The sequence below is a fragment of the Microtus oregoni genome, unplaced genomic scaffold, assembly GCF_018167655.1.
Source record: "Microtus oregoni isolate MIOR12 unplaced genomic scaffold, Mior012 000012F_ref0000307, whole genome shotgun sequence".
Taxonomy (NCBI): Eukaryota; Metazoa; Chordata; class Mammalia; order Rodentia; family Cricetidae; genus Microtus; species Microtus oregoni.
The window spans coordinates 44425393-44450498 of record NW_024543071.1 but is presented as its reverse complement, the minus strand read 5'-3'; the positions used below and the strand labels follow the sequence as shown (position 1 = coordinate 44450498).

The 25106-nt window shown below is 38.2% G+C and overlaps 1 protein-coding gene across 11 annotated transcripts in view; it reads right to left on the bottom strand.

Moving 5' to 3' along the window:
* Tle4 (TLE family member 4, transcriptional corepressor) overlaps nt 1–25106 on the bottom strand; it is a 134858-nt gene that overhangs the window by 26500 nt on the left and 83252 nt on the right. For 6 of the 11 annotated variants that reach the window (XM_041660884.1, XM_041660885.1, XM_041660882.1 and 3 more), the window contains one exon: nt 1886–1975. The exons of the other annotated variants lie outside the window; for them this stretch is intronic. In XM_041660884.1, the coding sequence (XP_041516818.1) occupies nt 1886–1975 (90 nt within the window). The remainder of the gene's footprint in view (nt 1–1885; nt 1976–25106) is intronic. 11 annotated transcript variants of the gene reach the window in all.

The window sequence follows — 25106 nt, the reverse complement described above, 5'->3', positions numbered from 1 at the left end:
GTGTGTGTGTGTGTAAGTACTTCGCCTTGATTATCACAATTTTAACAGAAACTGTAATAAACATTTGCCAAGCAATACAACTTTTATTGTACACAAATGTTTAATTGTCCAGTTCATTCTGTGCCTTTCAATTCAGTGGCCTTCATGTTTGCAAAATTTAATACAGTCATGTGCTTTTGTTCTCCCCAAGAATTCTCTGCCCTCATTAACAAGATACTTAAAATATTTGTATGTGGACTCTACACTAATTAGAGTTATACGCATTGGTCATTTTCTTTTGGAAGAATAAAAATATGGAAGATATAGCCTAAACTACTCTTTTACCTACTGCCCTATTATCAATGCTACTAACTCTCCTTCAATGGGGTATATAAATTTGACTGTCCTAAAAACCAAAGTGGCGAGCTTTAAGAATTTTCTGGTAGGGTAAATTGCTTAAGAACTATCTTGTGCTATATTTTGTTTGTGTGTGTATATAAATACCAATATAATCCCAACAGCTGTTTAGAAGAATTAAAACAGGGTAATGACTTAGCACCAAGCTTTGGCAAGCCATACCTTAATATATCAGGATCCTTACCTTGGTCTTTTCATGTTGTTTTTTTTCTAGTAAAATATTTCAATCTACATAAGGTTAAACATATATCATTTTGAGAGTGTTAGCTACAAAAAACCTCATATGTATTCTTCTGTGTTATTCTTGCAAATGTTCTATACAATGTATGATAGCATTTCTTCAGGAACACAGAAGGAAATAAAAAAAAAATCAACCAATTTAAATACAAACTGCCTAGTAGTTGAAGGTTGTCAATCTGAACCTCTGGTCTTCATGTTAGGACAGAATAGCTAGTTTCTAATGATTACAACTGATAAATTTTCAACAAAAAGTGAGTTGGATCTCAGAATAGAATTTGTCAATATAAATGCAATATAGCCACACATGTACTTATTTTTCTAGTAGCCACAGTATTAAATGTAAAAGAAACCGTAAAATTAATTTCAATTACATATATAACTCCAGATATAAAATATACTATATCAATACATAATCAATATAATCATTTGAGATATTTTATAATCTCTCCTCTTTAGTACTGCACTTTCAAAGGCTGGTTTGCAGTTTATACTCATAGTTTATCTTGGAAAGGCCACATTGCTGTTGCTTGACAGGTGCGTGTGGCTTGTGGTTACCATATTAGGCAACACAAATCCAAAAGTCATAAGAGAAATAAATACCCATTAACATTGCAAGTCCTCAGCCCTATGATAGGGCAGGTAGAACAGTTCCTATCTACTTTTCCCAATTCACCTGGAAGTTTCTTTGTTATAGTAGACACCCAAGTCTTTTCACTTGAGAGTTTTATGCAAGTTCTGGCAAGAATTTTCTTTTCTGGCCTGTGAGGCTAAGAATTTTTCAGTTTTTCTGTATCAGTTAATTGTCATATTGTGAAAGTTCTTGACCTGTGATGCCAGGCCTGGACCTCATGTGATCTCCCTTTCGGCTTCTCATCTCCTTTCCTGGCTTCTGCACCACTGCCTCATTAAAGCTGTTGAACAAAGGAACATGGAGTATGCTCTCCATCACATGTGATTTTCATTACCTAGATACTGGAAAGTACACATATGTAGCAAGTGTATACTGTTTGATAGTAGTCTTTTGAATCCTTGACATTCAATATAATCACTTCTGTGGTCTTAATAGTTGTGTGTCTGTGAAGGGGTGGATGGGAGTTTGTGTAGGTAGGCCACACCAAAGGAAGAAGGCTTTCAAAGTGGTGATTTTGAAAGTGAACTAGGCTGAAAACGTATTAAGAGGAAACAATGGGAAACATAAAACTGAAACAGAGGTAAGCAGTGTTGGGTAGAGGTGAATCCAAAGTGATACCTTTCTTTGCTGCAACTCCACCAATCTAGGGTGCAGGTCTTCTTTCAGGGTCTGTGCCAGCCTTGCCTCTGACTGCATATATGGTGAGTGCTGTTGAAGAAACATATCAAGGCCACCAATTTCCTTCATTATTCTAAAAGGGATACATTTCTGGCAGAAGAGGGGCCATTTTCAGTTAACTTCATCCCTGTTGCTTATCATGTGGTCAATAGCTGTCTGTAGCTAGGGAGAAGCACTTTTTCTCTGAAGATTGACCAGTGAAAAGGTGTGATTCCCAAGGACCTAGTAATTTTTCTGTGATGGTCATTTAAAAATAATAATCCCTAGGGATTTCATCCTAAGGCTTTTACTTAAATGGAAAATCTTCTTTTTCCCCACTTGGGCAGCTAAATCATCACATACAAATGGGGGAAAAATAGCTAACTATAAAACAGAAAGATGCAATCCTTGAGAAAAAGCTTTCTATTAATTTTTTTCTTTATTTTTTTACAATATCAACTACCTGCTGTTTTATGCAGTTTTAATTATATATTAATAATTCATTAATATTAACTGTGATTGATGGTGACTCAAATATAGAGGGATGAAAACATAAGAGATAAAAATGCTTAGATATATGAGCAAAGATTTCAAGAGAAATGACTAAGCAACAGCTTTTCAATGACAGATCTGCAGATGCAGGTTTGACTGGGTATAAAACTCTGGAAGAAAGGGTGAGTCACCTAGTCTGCATCAAGATTACTCTAGTTACCATATGCCCATAAACAACAGACTAAACCAGTTGTATTTATATTTTGATGTATATACATACATACATGTACATATATGCAACAATAATAAAACAGGGAAGAAGAGGCTATAAATTTGAGAGTTGGGCTTTGGGTACATGGAAAGAGTTGGAAAAACTTGGGAGAGGAGGGAGGAAAGGGAAAAGAGAAAGTGATGTGATTATATATCTTAATTTTTAAAAAAAGATTACTCTGGTTAAACCAAGAAAGATCTTGGCACTATCAGTGCTGAAATGTTGACAGGCAAGTCAAAATTGCAGTCTATTGTCCCACCCGCTTTCTAAACAATAAGTACAGTGCCACTACAATCTGATGAGAAAAATCTTAGCATTCCATATTTCATTCTACTTACCATAGCAGACAAGTGTGAATACTCTCCCTTTCCTCCATTTGACCTTCTCTCTCTCTCTCTCTCTCTCTCTCTCTCTCTCTCTCTCTCTCTCTCACACACACACACACACACACACACACACACACAGACCTACCAGCAACACCTCTGTCAACACTTAGCCTGCGGTTGGCACTATGGGCTAAAGAGGCTATTGACCTTTATTCTAAACATGTCCTTTCTGGGTTAATTACTTTTGTATATTTGGTGTACTCTACGACATTTAATCACTACAGTGCTACTCAGTAAACAGAACTGAATGGAACTAAATGCAATTCAGCATCAAACTAATTGGTGCAAAATTGCAGCATGCTGAAAATGGACTAGAAGAAAATACTCTTGTGGTATGGAGAAATAAAATGAATACTATTTGATTAATCACCATTTTACTAAAAAGAAAAAACGCTAGTCTAGGAGTACACTTTTGCAATTAAAAACTAAAATGGCTCAATGGACTTCATTTGGTAGTGCAAGGACAATGCTGTATTTGCTAACCAAATAAATGAATATAAGTAATTTGTAACTCAGGCATGGCTTCTGTGCTCGTCTCTCTTCATATATGCACATATGTGTATAAACATCCCATCATAGGCTGTCCTCCATTAATAAGTTCAATGTTCTCTGATCTGGTATTTAGCTTGTAGTATCTTAGGAGCAGTGATCTGTTTCAGAAGATTCCAGTTTAGGACTTTCAAGAATGTCTCCAAGAACAAAAGATTATTCAAATGACACAGCACAGACATTTGGGAAGTGAAAGGTAACAAGACACCAGCTTTCCATGGCATAGAATCTCAAGAAGTACATCATGCAATAAGCATGTGCTCTAGTGTGTGAACTGTGGTTTCAGGTTTTGGTCTAACATTTATAAGCTATGTGATTCTGGGTCAGGCAACCCTTCCAAGCTTCTACTTTCAAAGCTGCCCAACGGAGATAAGGGTTTATGCTCTATAAAGATTTCTGGCTACAGTCTAAATGCCTATGTTCCAATACAACTCTAAGTTAACACCTAAAGCCCAATGTGTTTGTATTTGAAAGTGGGACCTGTGAAAGGGGATTAGGTCAAGTGTGGAGCCTTATGAGTTGAATGAGTAAGCTTGTTAGACAACTAGAGGAAGTATCTGCTCTTCCCACTAATATGACAAACATGGCTAGGTGCTGCTTATGACTCAGAAATGGGCCCTTCGTCAAGACTCTTGATGGGAGATATCTTGACAAAGACTACCGAGCCTTCCAAACTTTTAAGAGGTATAGTTCTATTGTGTAAACTATCCAGTTTATGGCATGAACTATGGAGGCCAATGACAGTTGCTTGTAATAACTATATGAAGGGGAAGGTACGCTGCCCTTCTCTGCTTACTTCTGGAACTTGCCCTAAAAGGCACAGGTTAAGCCCTGACCAAGAACCCCCTCTGGGCAGCTGGAAGCTGAGAGACTGACCTGCTATGACATATGGAAAGAAGAAGCATGCTCTCAACTCTGACTCTAGCTACACACTTATCTTAGTGCTTCCTTCTCCCCAGTCTGTAGAATTCAAGTTAAATGTGCCTCTAGAACAATCCTGACTCATGGTGACAGAAATGTGCCATACACCTGCATCTCCACGTTCACACAACTTGACAAATGACTCCAACAAGAATTCAAGTATAATGATAAGTGAGAGGCACCTTGGTAGGTAGCCAGGTATTTTGCTAGGCTCAAGACACTAAGGATACAGAAAAAAGAACAGGCAAAGGACCTTAAATAGGGAACATAACCTAAGTTATCAATAAAATAAATTAAAAATAAGTGCAAACACTCTGTGCTACAAAAGGAGATAAATCAGAGGGTAGAACTAGAAAACATGGAGGGCAGAGTGTTGTGTCTCAGAGGACAGTATGGAAAGTAGGGTGGTGATAATTGTGCAGACCCACTAGGCCTCAGTAAGGCCTGGGTTATTCTACATGTCACCAAAAGGCAGTAAAGGTACTCATGGTTTAAAAATGAATCCAAGGTCTTGGAAAAGGTCTAAATTCTCAAACCTTCCCATCAGACTCCTTCTCAGTTAAACTAGAGTAAGAATTTTGAAAGCCTCATGGACAGAAAATATCTTTTTAGATCTATCCTTTGTAATTAAAAATAAGAAGAATTATAAACATAAAATATAAATTCTGTATGCACGTCAATTCATGTTAAATTAAAATAGCAAAATTCTGAATGAGATTATGAAAGAAGGTCTTAGTGGCTTGAAGCAGGAACCAATTAGCAACTACTACAGTTATCCAAAGCTGGATCACAGAACAATTATGATGAGAAGAGGATAGATCAGAGGAAGATGTCGGAGCTTTAGCTAAATGACTTCCTTCGGAGAAGTATGCATGTGTACATAAAACTGAAATCAGGTTGGTCAGTAAAGCCAACTTCATGCATCTTAAATCAGATATAGTTTCTTAATTCAGAAAGGAGTTTTAGGTACCCCATGAAAATACTCCTAACCTCATAGGGCTTATATGACCATGTAAGTCATGTGACAAACGGCATCCTTATCTTTATCAAAGAAATAAATAAAAAAACCCAGCCACATGACTTACAATTACACTGATAAAATCTAGTGGTTCTCAGCTATTGCTGCACATAAGGAGAGAGAGAAAAAGGGAGGGGAAGGGAGAACACAATGGAGAAAAAGGAAGAGGGAGAGGAACACCTTGGCCCTATCCCAGAGCAATTATATTTAAAAAGCTCCTGGGTGATTCCACAGTGGACAACCTATGACCTAAGGCAGAGTCAGCTAATGGCAAGCCACTGCTGATTGCTATCAATCAGAATGCCTAATCAACTAGAACTGCATAGCCATTGGCACCACATTACCTTAGGGACCTCTGCAAGAACACAATCAGCTCAGGGAGATCCCAGACTTGCTAGCCCTGCAGCCAATCATGCAATAATGAACAGATAAGAAACTGCAAATTCCAAAATCATAGGTCAGAGCTGTAAGGGAGAAAAACTTCAACCTCAACCCTGTCCTGAGATAAAGTGCAGCACTCTTAACCCACTTCTGAATGCCTGTATGTAACATTCCCATGTGTGACTCTACAATGATGACAAAGAGATATATTTTGAATGTGATAATTAAAACAATAATGTCAATGAAGTGGGTATTATGAGATAATTGGCCATTCTCAGGATATAAGCAAACTATGGTAAAAGCCAAAGACATTTAGCATCAAGGTCAATTACAATAATTGCTTATCTGAATTACATTATTGCTATTGTAAAACCTTATGAAAAAAAAAAAGAAACAAAGAACATATACTGGAGTGGAAAGACCTAAGAGGAAGAGTTCCTGTTGTTGGTCATTTAGGAATTCACATTAAATACATGCAAATACAAGACCTCTGAACTGAAAGGCTGAACTACAATGGTAAAACGGAAACATGAAGTGGCTCTAACTTGACAACACTGGAGAGTTCAGGAGAACATTAGCCCATGGTGATCCAGACAGAGGTGAGTTGAATAATGTCCTTGTTCTTTGGCGCCCAGATGATGTTGAAAGGTGGTGGGACCATCAAGAGAAGATGCTAGTGCAAGGTAATCAGGCGACACAGAGAGGGCTACCCTCAAAAGGGATTATTACGGTTTGTGCAGGCCCTGAATCCCTCTACCTTCCCATCCCACAAGTATGTTCATGTCATTATCATGTCTTACAAGACTCTCACCAGAGGCCAACAAATAGACCCACCCCAATTAAGATGTTCAGCCTCAGATATGTTGAGACAACAGAAAACAAAGTAACATGAACCATTATTATGTCTCACTCTCAAGAACAGTGAGCCAAGGAATCTTTATCTTTTTAAAATAACCAGCTTCACATATTTTGTGACAACAGAAAACAAAGTAATAAGACCTATTATTATATCAGTCATACTTCCATTAATACTCAAAAGAATTTATGACTGCCTTCTGTTGAAACTGAGGCTCTCAACGAAACTAGATTATAGTTTGTAGGAAGATTATTTGTGTCCTCCACGGCCACTTTAGCTTGTCTATATTAACATTTAGGATCAAGTACCAAAAGTCAACCAGAAAAGAATCTGGAAAAGCTTTGAAGGCCAGAGAAGGGAAACAGAATCTTCGACCTTCTTTCAACTAATTGAAATGTATGGCAATCGAAGAGTCTAAGACTTTAAAGTTGTGATTAAACATCAAGACTTTGATGTTTTATATGGTATTCTTCCCCACTACACTAATGAAGTTAATTAGTGAGGAAGAATGTCATATAAAACATCAAAGCCTTGGTGTTCACTGTCGACATCAATCCAACCAAACAGTAATAAAGAAATAATTCTGCAAAAGGCATTACCTTAGAGGAGCTAACTACTTCTCCTTACAAGCTCAAACTGTATTATAGGGATATTTTCCAAAAAATTCCGAGATGCTATCCACACTGTAGTTCAACTGTTCAGCAACAAAACATATCATTTAATGTAATTTAATTAAGTGGCCCAAAAATGTCACATTGAACAAAAGGACTGAGGCATCCCACTGTAGTAACATGGATGGCTGTTAAGTAACCACTGCTATGGAATAAAAGAACGTGGGAAACACAAAGCAAAAAGCCACTGAAGGGTGCACTGAAAGGTAAGAGTCTAATTATATATTACTTGGCTACAGAGATGGCTTGGCGGTTAAGAGCACTGGCTGCTCTTCCAGAGGACCCAAGTTCAATTCCCAGCATCCACATGCCAGCTCACAACTGTCTATAACTCTAGTTCCAAGGGATCTGACATCCTCACACAGGCAGGGAGACACCAATGCACATAAAATAAAAATATAGCTTAAAAAATAAATAATGTATTACGTTAAGTAGTGAGTTTAGTTTCAGCCCCAAAACAAAAGAGCAACACCAGAAGCTCATAGTTACAATGTGCTCCACTAAATGGGGTAGGGTAAGTGCCACCTTTATCTGGGAAGGCCCAGAGAAACCAACTAGTTTCCTGTTACTCAGAAAGTACTGTCCAGGCCTGTATCTCAGCCACTTGGGAGGCTGAAGCAGAAAGAAGACAGCAAGTTTAAGGTCAGCTTGCACAATTTACTGAAACACCCTCCCTACACCTCGCCCCACACACAAAATAAAAAGGGGATGATGCAGTTCAGTGGTAGTGCACTTGCCTAGCATTTGCAAGGGAAAAGGAGGAAAAGGAGGAAAAGGAGGTGGTGTTAGTATAGACTTCCAGCTTTTTCCTATCAAACTGACTAAACTGGCATCTGTTGTAACCAAAATGTTTGGTTGTTGTTGTTATTATTATTATTAGTTGAAAATGTGAAAGCATTTGTGAACCTTATTTTAGATAGAAGGAAACCTGAGTTTCTGAAATAACAAAAGTCATGTATGACTGCAAATGGCTGACAACAGAAGACAATTCTTTAATGATAAGTGTTTGGTTACATTATAAAAGTCAAAAGAAAAGATACTAACTACTATGTTAAAAATTCAACAAGTTCTCAGCAGCAACATATCAAGAAAAGAGGACAAAGGTGAGATGGGGTGTGTGGGGGTGGGGACTGCTCAGGTGGCTTGCTGACAGATATAGACTCAAATATGACTTAAGCCAAAATTTTTAAAAGAATATTTTAATTAGCATATACTAATTATACATAGATTAGTTTTACTGTGATATTTTTATATAGGTACACAAATGTTGATCATATTCACATCCTCTTCGCCCCTGTTCTGTCCTGTCTTCTGCCAATCCCTTTCTTCTTCTCAACTGCGATCCCCCCCCACCAACATTCATATCCTTTTCCAGGTTTTGTTTTGTGAACCAAACAGTTTCATCACGGTGATTTACAGGAGCATGGGTTAAGGTTTGTTTATAGGACTACTTAAGCCAAGAACTCTTTCTTGTTTTGTTTGTTTTTGTTTGACGAGACAGTTTCTCTGTGTAGTCCTGGCTGTTTTGGATCTCACTCTCTAGACCATGCTGGCCTTGAATTCATATAGATCCGTCCACCTGCCTCTGTCTCACAGGAGTGCTAGGAATAAAGCCATGTGCCACGATACCTGGCAGCCAAGAATGCTTAACACAAAATGAAAGCTTGTACTCTGTGTAAGTATGAAAGATGCAAAGGACGTGAAAATGCTAATGAGAGAGAGAGAAGCAGAGAAAGGGAGAAAAAACTGGAAGTAAAGTTCTGAGAATTCCCCTTGAAGATTCTTAAGTGAGAGGAAGGAAAGAAAGCAGAAACATTTCACTTAAAAGGTCAACCACAGATGGTTGCACAGGATGTAGACTGCCCAACTCATGGATGCACAAGGAGCACAGGCAAGTTCACTGCAGCAGTCTACACAAAGTAAACTAAGGTGATGTTGAAGTGTTCACTAGATGATACATGCCTCTCGTGAAATGGGAGCTGCATGAGGGCTTCTTTACCTTTTTACTACTGCTATCATATGTACGCATGCGCGCGCGCGTGCGCGCGCGCACGCACACACACACAGCCTGCACCAAGTGAGGAAACTTTAAAAGCTTTCAACACGTATCATTTGTGGTTTATTAGTGTAAGTTCTCATTATAAGTTAGCATCATATAGCAATTACTACATTAATGAAATAAAACAGATTAATCTCACTCGTCCAGTGTGACCTTCATGGTAACTTAATCACATCCACCAAAATCTTATGTCCAAGTAAAGTCACATTCATAGACATAGGGAGCAGAATTGAATGCCATCTTTTAGACAGCAGGAGCCAACATTATATATGCAATAAGCTCAAAACTTTAGTAATCAGTCATTAAGCACATGTTGTCATGTGTTCTTGACAATAAAGAGATACAACTAAAAAATGTCATATATGTTTCTCTCATAAGGGTGATATATGTTACATCTCAGCAACTATCTTCTAGACTGTTTCCAACACACACACACACACACACACGCATGCACACGCATGCACACGCATGCACGCATGAGCTTCAGTGTTATAGGAGAGGCTAGGTCAAGATTATGTAGAAGTCCTGTCCTTTTGTCTCATTCCTTTCTGCAATCCTGCTGCATGTCTTTCTGCTTTGGACACAATTCAACTTATATTAGTTCTTCAAAAAAATAAAATTTATACTCCAAAGTTATAGGTGGAACTATCCAAAATATTCCAATTCTTGGGTAAAGAAAGACAGCAACAGGCAGGATATAAAGACCCACCATAACAAAATTAATCAATTTAAACAAATAAACAAACAAACAACCTAACAAGGGCACAGTTCCTTAAGAGACAAGCTATCAGGTTGAAGATGAAGCATGCCTATGTGAACATTTTCCTAAAAGAAAAAAAAGTTTTAAGATGGATTAATGCTATACCTAAATGGTATGATTGGTATTTAAGTTCTTAATTACAGTCAATTTCTGATCTCAATAAGGTCTCAATCATAAGATTACTTTTGATTGGACAGAATTTTTAGGTAGTATGCAAACAAAAAATTTTAAACTCAAATAAGGTAGCTAAAAAATATGCTCTCTTACATCCCAATATTCTGGCAAGAATGAATAACATTCAGAAATATGACCTTCTGTTCAATTTAAATTAGTTATCTTTAGATATTCTGTGATGACGACTATTCTTATGATTTAAGTACTGCATAATAAAATCCATCTCTCATTTTACTTTGGTTTAGGAAAAGCTTAAAAATTCCTCCCCAACAGTATTCTGGCAAACACTCTTAAATTATGTAATTCACCAGGTTCAACTGTGCTCTACAATCACTTTCAAAAAAGATAGTTATAATACATTATCATTACAGCTATACAACCCATGCTGAATGCTCCTTGGCTGAATTCCTAACATTTTAATGCTGAAATTGATCTGTTTTAAAAACATCATGTGAAGGGTTTTTAAATACCAAACAGGCCCAATCTCTTTATTTTAAATGCCTTAGAAATGAGCTTATATGAACAGGGGGACCTCCCCCCCAAGTTCTGTTCTCTAATCTAGCATTAAGCATATTTTAAAGAACAACAGGCATGTTTTCCAAACAAACTACTGTGGTATACAAATTACTCAGCATGAATAAGCAGAACAATGCTTCTCGTATGAGTTTAAAAACCCAGAGAAAGCTGACAATTCATCAAAGTTGTCTTGGAAACAATATTCTTTGTGTTATCTCAAACATGAGAGGTGCATATTTGTGCTCAAGCTACTTCTGTGAAGCAATCAAATGGTGGTGACATTGTTAATGTTCCAGTACAATAATAAGAAATGGGAGTACATGGGCACTGCAATAATATAAGGCATTCACACAGATATGCCACCATGACTCACACACATTGGCCTCCAAGCTGGTTCCTACGCAGGCAGATTATTTCTCTGCCTCCAAGACCACTGTGGAAGATGGGCTGCCATGGCATCCATGACTTCTTAGATTTCCCTATAGTTCACAGCTGATAGTGACTTGACACTGATGCCAGCTTTAGCCTTACTACTTGCTTTGGCCAATTGTCCAACAGCACTACCAAGTTCTCAGGACATACGCAGCAGGACCTAGACAGGTAAGACTAGCTATGGTCAGTATGGTGTCTCCCAACTCTACCTTGACATAATGAATACTTAGAGATTTAAATGCCAGAAGAAGCTCATAAACTGCTGTTCAACAACTTCATTTATCCGACAGCCAATTGCTCATGGCTTAATTAAAGAGAGGATACTGAACAGGAAATTCTTGGCTAACTGGTTTGGAGTAGCTGTCTACACTTTCCTCCTTCTCCCTATTCAGTAAAAGTGAAACAAGCATTGTAGCAGATCACTGTCATGGAAATACAGGGCTGTGGAAAGCTGAAATAGACAAGATCTTTCTTTTTTTCTTCAGTGGCAGGATAAGAGAACAAATGGGTAAATCCTGACACTAGACTTGGAGAATGTACACCAAGAATGCCTTCAGAGTCCGATGCATTTGAGAATTAGTATGTAGTGCACTTGAGGGGACCAGTATAATACATTTATTGTAGCAGGGTCTAGAATAACAATCTATAATTCAAAGTTAATATTTTAAGTTAATTCAATTTGCTGATGAGTGAGTTTTTTAATCACTAAATACCTGTGTCTATATAGTTTTGAAAATTAATATTCACTTTCAATGGCCACTTTAATGTGGATATCAGATCTTTAAATCTTCAAGAAAACACATAAAGCTACATAAAGAAGGTTAGTATAGTCCTAGTATCTCAGTACACGAGTGCTACCATTCTAGGGGGAAGGCTCTGTGTCTGGTTGACTTTCACTTCTGCTATAGTATGCAGAGCTCTTTGCTCTAAAAAAAAACAGCACATTGTCCACTTGACTGATGACGATTTCCTTTCACTACAGCGACTAAGTATAAGAAATTTTTCTAGTTCCTAAATACATAATTCCCTCTAGGTTAAATTTTAGTATTCAGTTGTTTTATATAAGCATAGAAAGCACCCAGACTATTACTTTGGTGCTAAACACTAGGTAAAAATAGGAGCTGGGTCTTATCCAAGGCCCCACAGCCAGCAAGAGGTAAAGTAATACTCTAAGTATCTTACTTACTACTGCAATGGCATTTCTCTGATAAGCACAAACGTTTGGCTCATATCAGAGATTCCTGTGCAATACTTCTGATTCTAATGCATTAGGTTCATCACAAAGTGAGAGTCAGGAGATAAACACACTAAATATCAAAGAGATAGTTTATACACATAACTTGAAGAACAACATCTGTGGACCTTGGCACCCCTGTTGTTTTATGTCTCTATACACATCTTTTCTGCCTTGCTTCATACATTTCATAATGTAGTTCATACACTTAATTTTTGTAACCAACACAGAGACTGTATAAAGACAATATAAAGAGTTCCAGGCATCTGTTTATCAATTCCATCATTCACTGCTCATTCTACTGGTCATGTACTTATGTGATATTCATAAGATATTCAAAAGAAAAAAAATGAAGCAAGGGTACTTGGTGAGGTATCAAGAGTTTGATGACTGTCATACTTGTACAACCCACTTATTTTATTATTACTTAAAAAAATACCGATCCAAATTCCCACTCCCTCCCCATCCACTCGCTTCTCCCCCACCCCCTCCAATCCTAACAGAGGGCCACGCACCCTGCCCTGTGGAAAGTCTAAGGCCCTCCCTATTACATCTGGGTTGAACAAGGTTTACATACAAAGAGAACAGGATCCCAAGAAGCCAGTACATGCCATAGAGACAAATCCCTCTGTCACTGTCTGTGGCCCCTCAGTCTGCCCCAACTGTCAACCCCCTTTAGAGATGACTCCCAGTCCAGTTGGAGTTGGTGAGCTCCCATTAGCTCAAGCAAACTATCTCAGTGGATGAACCCCTCATGGTCTTGCTCATACTCTCACTCCTTCCACTCTGCAACTGGATTTTGGGAGCTCAGTCCAGTGCTCTGATGTGGGCCATTGCCTGCACAACTCACTTCTGATTCAGAGGCAAAGCATGTGATTTGATGTCATGTGCATAATAGAGGTAATGATGGGCAAACCTACAAAATTCTCAAGGACAGCTGTAAGGATGTAACATCTTGAAAGTCTTAGACAGTACAATCTCAAGTTTGTTTTCAGAATAGTTACCTCTGATTGTATTAAAATACAGAAATGACACCTAAAAAGTTTAATGAAATAATTATATAATTACTGGTATAAAATTACCAAGCTGAGGACAAAGGGAAAGAGACACTAGCATGAAAGAGATAGAAAGCACAAGGCCTGGGGATTCACACTATTAATATTCCTACTACTACTGATACATGTACAAAAGAATAGAAAATCATGAAGATGTCATAAACTGAGTTCATGTTGAACACAGAATTAGCCAGAATACTAATTAGAATATGTGATGCTGTTTACTGAAAAGTCACCATGGCTCTCTGCAAGGCAGTTTACATATACATTGCCTCAATCTTGACAGAATCCAAAGGAACAGCTATACTACTGTTTATTATTATTATTATTATTAAAATAATAAAATTAGGAGACTTTTAGTAATTTGATATGTATTCACATCTAGTTTATAAAAGACCTTGTATAGCCCCTTTCTACTCTGCGTAGTGCTGTCTACTGTATGTGGATAATTCATGGCTATAACTTATCATTTTCACATGGATTTGGAGAAAGGCAAGATACTTCTTCAACCACAGGAGGTAAGCTGAAAAGGATTTATATGTCTAAACCAGTTCTTGTTCATTTCAAATGGTCACATGGACAAGAAAATATTTACCTTAAGCTAAAACAACAGGGCTTGGCATAATGTTTCACTACTGAATACTGGATGTTGTGAGATAATGCTTTTGTACACTGCAAAGACTTATCACTCATATTGGTTTTAAAATGCTGACTGTCCAGTAGCCAGGCAGGGAGTATAGGAGGAGCAACCAGACTAGGAGAATTCTGAAAGGAGGAAAGGCAGAGAGGCAGTTACCAGTCAGAAGCGGAAAAAGCAAGATGAGAATGCCTCACTGATAAAAGGTACCAAGGCACATGACTAAACATAAAAAAGAATTATGGGTTAATATAAGCTGTAAGAGCTAGTTAATAAGAAGCCTGAACTAATAGGCCAAACAGTTTATAATTAAGATAAGCCTCGGTGTGCTTCTTTGAGACTGACTGGCTGCAGGAACAGGTGGGACAGAAACTTCTGCCTACATACTAAACAAACAAATGCACAATAGGCTTCATCACCTAGTACACTCCCGAGTCTAGTTTTATAAGAACCAACTCCTTGTCTAAAGATAAGAACACTGCCCCCAGAGAATGGTGAACGTACACAAGCTTAAACAATGGTGGCCGGCACTGCACATCTCAGTGTAGTGTTCTTCCCACTCCACCTCTGCTTGGTTTCTCTCATCATATATTTCATTAAAAAATAATAAACACACTCAATTAGAGTATGGAACCAAAATAGTTTCAGTGGTAACAAAGGTGGCAATTTTTTTTTTCTATTTCGATACAGGGTTTCTCCTTAGCTTTTGGTTCCTGTCCTGGAACTAGCTCTTCTAGACCAGGCTGGCCTTGAACTCACAGAGATCCACCTACCTCTGCCGCCCGAGTGCTGGAATTAAAGGCGTGTGCCACCACCGCCCGGCCAAAGGTGGCAATTTTATTTGCTTTATTTTGGCCTGTATCAGAAAGCCATTAGGTATCAAAAAGAATGAAGAATCCCACAATTAAAGTTGTATCTAAAATGAGCAGTGGGAATTAACAGACCATCAAACATAGAAGTTACAAAAGAATATAAATAGCAATCCCTCTATGTCTGCTCAATCAGGACATTCTAGTTTCAGGAGACTTGGACTATGACTGCTTTCTAGAGAGATCAAATAGGTTAGTGTAGGATCCTCTCATCTCTCACCTCACTTACAATTCTATTGAATACAGCCGAACCTTTTCGTTAAAAGAGATGCAAAAAAAAAATCAATAATAAAAATGACACTAACAGTGCTTAATGAATGAAAAAGGGATCTTAAAAGTGATTAAGGCCCCAGTTACAAAGGACTGCTAATGTAAATGACTATATTCAGGGGCCAGGAGAGATGGCTTAGTATACACCGTTCTTGTAGAGAACCAGAACCAGAATTTGGTTTCCAGCATCTACACTGGGCAACTCATTACCCTTTGTAACTGCAGATCCAAGGGATCTGTTGTCTCTGACTTCCAGTATCATCTGCTCTCACATGCATAAGCACAGGCACATGCGCGTGCACACATGCACATGTAAGTATGTACACAATATATTATTAGAAACAACTTTAAAGGGGTTGGAGAAATGGCTTAGTGGTTAAGAACACTGGCTGCTCTTCCAGAAGACCCCGGTTCAATTCCCAGGACTCACATGATGGGTCACAACCATCTCTAACTTCAGTTGCAGATAATCTGATGCCCTCCTCTGGTCTCCAAGGGTACCAGTAATATATGCGGTACTTGAATGTGCATGCAGGCAAAACCCCCATATACAAAGTAAAATTAGAAAGAAAAAAAAGAAAAATTTTAAGGACATTTTTTTAAAGCATGTTTTCCTGTCCTTTTGTTGCTTGAAATAAAGTTGGTTAATTAAATGAAAATAAATGAAGGCCTCACATATACTAGGCAGACATTCTACTACTGAGCTGTGCCCCTGCAATTCTTCATTTTATTTTGACACAGTCATTGCCATGTTGCCCCAGTGCTCTTGAACTCACTCTGGAATCCACGTAGAGCTTGAACTTGCAAGTCTCTTTCTTTAGTCTTTCAAGTAGCTAGGATTATAGTCCTGTATCCCAAGCCTGCATTTGGCATAAGACTTACTTTCCATCTTAATTCTTTGGGAATGGATGCAGAAACCCACCCAAAAGTGTTTTTGTCAAGCTACACGTCTCAATTTGGTATTTTAAAACTGTAACTCACCATAGCATGCAGCCTTTAACTAAATTCCTCAAGGCATCTTCCATAAATTGATAGGGCACTGGATCAAGCATTTCTCTGTGACTGCCACTCAACTATCCCATCTGTTCTATTCTCCGCGTATTAAGATGCTTTTTTTTTTTTTTTTTTGGGACAGGATGAGGTAGCAGCAGGACAGAAAGGAAGGGCTAAAGAAAAACCAGCAACAGTATTTATCACAAGTGGTTGCTACTTCATCTGTGACTTAAATCTCCACAAGTCAGCTAGCAGGAATTGGGAGCCAAAATGTTGGAAGCATAGGTATGTGCTCTAGTTAAGGAATAGTAAAAAAAGATGAACAATTTTAAAATTATGAATCAGTATAGACACTTAGGTTATAAAGAATCACTACTAAACTACCTTGTGACTATACTTAAAAAACAAAATAGCCATCCTTATTTGTCCATAACATAAACAATACTAAATTATAAAACCCAAATCACAAAATTGTTATTATACAAACATCACTTTTAACCTCTAACAAATTGACAAAGCTACAAGTTAAATGCTCTCAGCTTTTTGTCATCAGCAAAATTATAATTGATCAGATAATAGATTCTAAGCTACAAGAGGAAGATGCATCTGATGGAAATAAGAAATACAATACAAAACACCAAAGGCTGTGTGGTGACCTTCTAAAAGCTGTGAGGTAAAAATGGTCTTCATTTACCAGTTTGAGAGGTTCTCAAACTGAGAACCACCCACAGGATCGGTTTACAGATCAGTTACACAGAAGGAACTTATCACAAGAGCACAATCAAACACAAAAAGGCAGTAGCCATTTAGCTTGGATTTTTGTTGATTTGACATGCATGAAATGGAAGCAGCTCACACAATAGTAAGAATCTTTCTAAAAGGCAGACTTCCTAGTATCTCCAACATACATTCAGCCAAAGTTATGTAAGGTTCATCAGACAGGAGAGTTTAAACTGAGCAGAAGCAATGAGGACAGACTCTGGAGTTAAACAGTGACACTCTCCTGGGCAATAGTGAGCCAGTTACTTCATCATTGTACCCAACTCTCCTCATCTGCCGTATGTGCATCACAAAAGGAAAGCTCCAACACTAAGTCATGCTATTTTGCCTAATGAAATAGAATTGTACTCAATATCATTTTAAATGGACTACGAGGTGAGGTCTAGAAATTGTTTATAAAAATATTTTTGTTACAATAGCATTTGTTATCCTATTTTATTTGCCTATCTCCCAAAATAAACACAACAACTATTAAAAAATTTCAAGGCCAAGTTATACTAGTTTTTTTTTTTAATTTTATTCATTATGAGATCAATATACCAGACAATTCCCTTTGGTATTTATCTTGACTTGCTCAGGGATATATCCTCCAGGTTCTTGAAGGCCAAAGTTTTCTATCAGCTGTGCCCTTTTCACTGGCTGCTGACATTTAAAGCATGCTTTCACATATTGCAATGTTCTAAGACTATCTAAATTGATTGGAATTACATTTTTAAAATATTGAAGTATTTTATCACATTATTTATTTATTTAGTTTGTGGATATGCATGCATGTGGGGTTACAAGGAACTTGCAAGAGCCAGTTCTTTCCTTCCATCATGTAGGTCCTGGGGATTGAACTCAGGCTATAAAGTTTGGCAGCATTTGACTTAATCCGCTGAGCCCTTCTACCAGCATTTTTTTAAACTCAGTCCCTTGGCTGAGTGTTTTCTTCACTCTAACTACTCTCCCTTGCGCTCTTATTTCTTTTTAAAAACTCTAAGACTTCCACTCAATCTCGTCCTTCTTTTTAGTGTTTCATGAGCTAGCAAAGGTATCTTTTTACATAAAACTAGTATCAAAAAAAAATAATGGATGCTTAGTTTTGATAACTGGGGAAATATAAATCCCCTGTAACAGAACTTCAAAACTTTTAGCTAAGCATGGAAACTAGCATGCCAGTCAGGTAGGTAGAAAGCAGAGCAATTACCAAGCAGAAAGATGTCTTTTTGGGTGGGGGGTATTTCCTGGACCCACTTTTCTAAAAATAAGGTCAAATGGTTGGTAAGAGAGGCTGCCCCAAATATGATCTGATGATTCCCAGAGCCTGTCTTACAGAGATCATCCAGGAAAATGGTTTTCCACTTCCAGATAAGGCAATTCTCTAGAAAACAGATCTTTGCCAGACCTTTTGTCTGGCCCATGTGGGAAACTAAAACCATCACAATTCAGAAGCCTCTAAAGTCTGACCCCAGTGAAAAATGTAGTTATATCAACCTGCTGCCCTAGTTTTCCTGTGTGCCACAAAGGCAGTCACTCCCTACACCTAATGTGTATTTTCTTTGCAAGAGTTCTGGCACCTTTGGCACTTCTATAGATAAACACGGAATCAGCTAGACTCTGTTGGTTTGAGCAATATGATTTACATTCTGGTTATCCTTTATAGTACAAGAAAGTCTTCTTCGTTCTGTAGCAGTAGACAACAATTATATAGCACAACACTGATAACTAAAGGGAACACATGCCAAAATGAATCAACAAAATATCGACCCCCCCAAATCCCTCCCCAAACCCACATGCTTCTTTGTTCACATAGACTTGCAACAGAGAAAAGTAAAGCTAGTTGCTATTGAGGTTACTTGGGATAAAACTCTGTGAAGGAAGGATTCAGAATTTACATAAGAATGGGGCACAGACTTTAGCTCTTACTGGACCCTGGTTTGCTGCTCCCAGCACCCTAAATGCTGCAAAAGCCCCTCTCTCTGCAATGTACCCTACCACAGCTGATTCTTAATGCCTCAGGAGTTTTCTGCGTCAACTCAGCCCAAGGAAAAGGAGCTGCAAATCAATTGGTATTATAGTGCAGGGATGTGTATTCTTTCTCCTAACAGCCAACCTTGTTGACAGGGATTAGGTGTATGAGTAGTAAAATAATGAGAAGAGGCAAGAGTCTCCTCTGCTCAACAAGCTCTGCTGGGTATGCTCCCTCCCTACACAATTAGGGCAAGGCAGCACACTGAAGCTTTACAACACTAGAGGGACAAGTCCATTTTATAGATAATCTGACATGAAAATAAAAGAGGCACTCTGCAAAACACAAGGCAAACTGCAGTCCTCAGTTGCTCACTCTGCATTTGAACATGTAGTTGCTGGTCTCTCCAAGCATAAGCACACAGTAAAGCCATTTAAACCAACATTTAAAATATTTAAAATAACAAGAAGCTACAACATTCTCTCAGTTTGGTCTCTGGTTTCATGTATTCTGAGTGGCAAGTGGTCTTGCTCTAAAACACAACAAAGTCATGATGTCACAAAAGGTTAAATGATCCTGAATCACAAAATCTCCTCAGGAATTACATATGTACTCAGCTGGCTACACTTAATTTTCTATCATCAGCACTTACACGACCCATTTCATAGATTTGTTATAGCAAAACTTAATTCCAAAATAATTTCCCCCACAGCCTGGCACATTTCTAGTTTGCTTTTTTCTGCTATTAAAAAACCCAAATCAGTTCATTTTTAACTATTCATATAGTATACTAAACTTCTTTTTAAAAGGAGTAACAGTAAGCATGTGGTAAGTGCAGATACCTTGACACTTGGTTGTCACAGCAAACATCCCTACATTGCCTTCCTCACAAAGGCTGGCTTCAGATCACACTGTGTCACATGCACAGAAGTGGACAGGCCCCAACATGTTAGCCAGCTTCCCAACCTTCAGAAACTAGGTTCACAGAGAGCTTCCTTGAGTCACCCTTCACAAGGATGTTATTTTAGTTTTAAGAGCATAGCAAGTATGAATACTCGCTTAAGTAGTGTGAAAGGAGGAGAAGTATCAAGAGGAGAATGCGTATGACTACAGAGGCTCTATAGTCTCTGAAAATAGCTTATCTTTGCAGTCCTCGTCACTGCCTTAGGGCATAGTGTCCAATCTATTTGTCTTGGCCTAAGCAATTTTCCCTTAAACTGATTCTTTCACTTATCTGTCTTTTATTATGTTTTAGCTTAAAGTCTCTCATTATTTTGGAGTGTGGCTGAGACAAGTATGTGATGTTTCATGTTCTCCTACCTTTTTATTTTTTAACGTTTGTTAAAGATGATAAAACTTTTTGTCTTGCTTTTTTGTTGTTGTTGTTAAAATTTTCTTCATTTCCCACCACCTTCCTTGAAAACTAAACTTTGGTAGGAATGTCAACTTCCTAATCTCACAGACAGTATTCTTACTCAGTATAGAACTTCAAGATCTAGGATCTTTTGTTTACTGTTACAAGAGGAAGTAATATATCATCTGAGAACCAAAACTCTGGGGAGTTACATTTTGCAGCATTTTCTTTCTTTTTTTTAAGTAATCTGGCATTTAATATACATGAAAATTTGCAATCAAGTTCCTGACCCTCAGCTGACTACTAGCCCCCAGGACTGCAGAAAATGCAAATATGAAAATAACTTGAAATGCCCACCTTGAAAGGGACAGTCAGCTAATATTAACAAAACATTAACTATGTAATTTCATAAGATTTGATTCCATAAAGTCGGCTAGTCACAGCCTAACCACAAACAAAAAGAGAAACAAGGCACGTTTTTCTTTACTGGTTGAGGGTGGGGAATCCAAAACCCGAGTCTAGAAAAAAAAAAACAGGATAAAGAGTCCCAGGCTCCTCCCTGCTCTACAACTGAGTAAAGCAGTACCAATAAAAGGTCCCCTTGACAGGACGAGGGCACCCTGAACATAGCACAGAGAAATTATGGCTTTTTTCCACCAAAATAAAATTTAGTCAATCCGACAAGCATCACGTCACCAAAATGTACTGCTCCAAATGACATTTTAATTCCCCAAATATAGTTGCCATTTATTTGTGCTAGTATTTCATAAACATGCTTTTGGTTTCATTAGTTATTCCAAATGAGGAAAGAAGATTCTGTGACAGTTTGCAGTCACTACACTGTGGTTAAGTTATGCTGGCCAATGCTGTTAGACAACCTTCACAAAATTTCTGAGAGGAACCTGTCAGCAGGTCCATTCTCTGGAAATGACCCACCTCTACTGGCCATCTGTGTCCTGAAAGCAAACTCATTGGCTTGTGAGTCAATACTGGGAGGGCCACTTAAAGAAATGTGTATACAACCCAGAGCCAAGAGAACTATATTTAGGCTTCTGATAGAGAAAAAAACATACAAAAGAAGCTGTGGTAAGATTTATTCAAAGTGAAATCGTAGAACAGAAGGATGGTGACTTTTCCAACACTCAATCATTTTCAGTCACACATGCTGTCCTGTAATGTGCATTGATAATTCTTCATGAATAAAATGCCAGCATTATCATCTGCAGTTATGTTGTTGACATTCTTCTGCTATTTCACTAAAAATACTATTAATTTTCTGGCTTTGTAACAGCTGAGCTATTCCACATTTGAATATACAAAAGAGTATTTTGTTACAATCAAATTAAAAGTATTCCAGAAAATGACTTCCTTTTTCCTAGCTATATTATTTTAGCATATATGGTCCTTCCTAATTCCCCATCATGACGTCATACTTGTCATTAGCCAATTCAAAATACCTTAATTATAAAATTATCTATCATCCCTGGTCAGCATCACACCTGATAGCCATGGTGAACTATATGACATTTTTTTTAAGGTTATGGCACTGTTGGCCTCTTTGGTTTTCTGATCTTTAAAAACAGCCAATGAACATAAACACCGAAGTCCCTCCCCATCTCCAGTTTGCCCCTCCCTCCCTCCCTCCCTCCCTCTCTCCCTCCCTCTCTCCATCTCCTCCTTCCCTTCCTCTCCCCCCTCCCCCCTCCCTTGTTTCCCATCTAGATAGGTTCTACCATTCTCATTTAAGTCAGGATGAAAACCACAGCTCCTGCCAAGCCCTCCTGGCATCTCACCACTTTATTTGTTCCCATTTGTATCTAATGCTTTTGTCAACAGTTCAACAAAAGTCAAAGCAAACAACCCACTGCAAACACCAGGGTAACAGCAACAAGCAGGAATCCTTCACAATTATCCAGCCCAGCTGCTCAGAGATCAACAGGGGCTGCTTTCATTTACAACAATGTCAACAAAAGACTGAAACCCAATAACTAGATGGGTCAATACCGCCACTGTATACCCTCTGGAGGAGGAAATGCTGTTCACCTTCTTTGCTGCTTCAGCAAACATGTAGAATAATTCAGTCAGATGGACAAGTGCTTGTCTAATCATTTGCTATGTGAATAATTCAACAACTTCCCATGTAAACTACTAAACAAGGCTCTTCAAATATTCCTGTGGCACTTCTTAGCTAGACAACCAAAGCAGAGCATAAAGGAAAGAAACGAAGATGAAACAAAAATCCTGACTCCAGTAAATTCTAAGTGATAATCTCTGTTCTTAGAAGCCCAAGGCTTCATGACTAATCCTTTTAGGTCTAACCTTTGCTTGGCATTCTCACCACTGCCTGACTTTATATTAATACTAAGAAGTAGTGTGTGTGTGTGTGTGTGTGTGTCACTGCAGAGCCCCAGGGAGCTTCACTCAACTGCCTCCTCATTGCAAGCACTTCTACTGGTTTTGAAAAGAGTTATGTTTAAAGTATACTTAGATTCTGAAATAAGCTATAAATGTAGTTTAAAAGTACTGTTTTCTAAAGGAATCTTAGAATCCCCTGGCCTATTTTTCGTAAAAATGTTTCTTCAACAAACAATATTTCAAGATGCAAAAGTTCCAAGCTCCCTCTCTTTTTTTTCCCTGAAGCATATGGTTTGTGAAATATAATAGGAACCAAAGAATCTGGCAAAGGGGCTGCTGACTTGAGTCAGGGGGCCCTCTACCAACTGAGCCCTTTTTGGTAGGACCGAGAAAACAACTCCCACAGACTTTGTATACAGACTGAGTCCTCCACACTGAGTCTGGGTGTCACTTTCAGAATACGAGTGGAAAGCACACATCAAGTCAGGGCCACTAGCGTCACTGTCAGCATTTGCACATGGTGCTGGTGTTGTGGATTTTTCTTGTCAGACCTACTTCTCTCATCATCAGAATCTAGTTTTATATATAGGTTTCAAAGTTTATCTATCAATATCAATAGGTTTCAAAGATCAGACACTGGATAAAATAACTTTTGGTCAGTTGTCTATCAAAAATAAAGAACCTACCTCACTATCTCACTTAAACTTTTTTGACATAAAAAGAAAAATATTTGAAATGAGAAAATTCTCTCTACTCAAAAGCCCCTCAATATAAAACGCTCAACAAATCAAACAAACTGTGAAGATTCTTGTCTTCATGTATTTAATAAATGTTTTACTTTCAGTAAGAAAAAAAAAAAGACCATCTCCATCATGACAGTATTTCAGCCATATCATTCGTTCATTTCTCCCCAGAAATAGGAAAGGCTATGGCAAGAAAGGAGAAGGGCAGAGGTAGCAAAGAAGGAAGAGTGAAAGGAACTGACAGTGACAAGAATAATTTACCAGTGAACATCTGGGACTAACAGAAAGAACTATACAGTCTGAGGATCCAGACCAATGACAGCAAGGTGGGTGGAAGTTTGTAAAAAGAGAGATTGAAGGAGTCAATTCTGATGGTTGATGGAGAATCTAATCAAAAGAATCATTTCTCTTGCTTATTATGTATGTAGTCATAGCTTGTTCCCCCAAGAGCAAAAATGCTACTAGCCTATTTTGAAATTCTCAAAAATAAGGTCATACTAGGTGACTACCAAATTTTATTATCCAATCAAATTCCAACCTACTTATCCAATTCAGAAAGATCATTCAGACCAATGGTAGTGCAATACGGGGCAAGGGCTAATATGAAGACATGGGTACCTCCAAGCTTGCAAGTCATGATAACTATGGTATAAAAACAAGTAATTATTTCAATTTTCTATGCAGATTATTTTTTCAGAGCAGCCCAATAAACTCAACGATGTCCAGATATACTAGAAAAATTTTTATTCATTTCTCCATGCCAGAAGAAAGTAAGTTAATAACATCCTACTGAGAATGCTGTCAGGCTAAATCCCTCTATTCCTGCATGCACTACTGGGATATATCTCCCTTCACTTTTCATTCCGCCACCCACTCAGGGCAAGGCCCTGGGGATAGCTCCAGATTACCCTTCACACTTAATGTCACAAGCCCAAGCCCAAGTGGCCCAATCAGTGCCAAGAAAAGAACAAACCAAGAAAGATTAATTCACAGATGTTCATGCATTTCACATACACTGTGCCCCATGGTCCGTTGCTAGGGTAACAGGAGACCACCAGTGCGAGCTTTATTGGCTTTATGAAGTGCATCTCTGGGACTGTAGTCCAAGAAATGCTGCATAATAATAGTGAGGCTTCTCTAAAACCTTGTTTTGTGTTTATCCATGGTTAACCTTACAAGTATTATAACTTCCCTATAACCTCCAACACTGGTCCTCCCACCACCAAAAAGTTTTACACAGAAACATGAAAATGCATCTCCTACAGTTCCATTTTAGGAAGACCTCCTTCAAACTGAACATTAGATCTCAAGACCAAAAAGTAAATGAATAAAATCCTACACCAATTTGGAGACCACCATATTAGTGCAACATACCACACCAACATTGACCACCAAAGCCTGCACACACATATCCCTTACCCATGTTCTTGGTCTGCCTTTTCACCTACCTGCTTG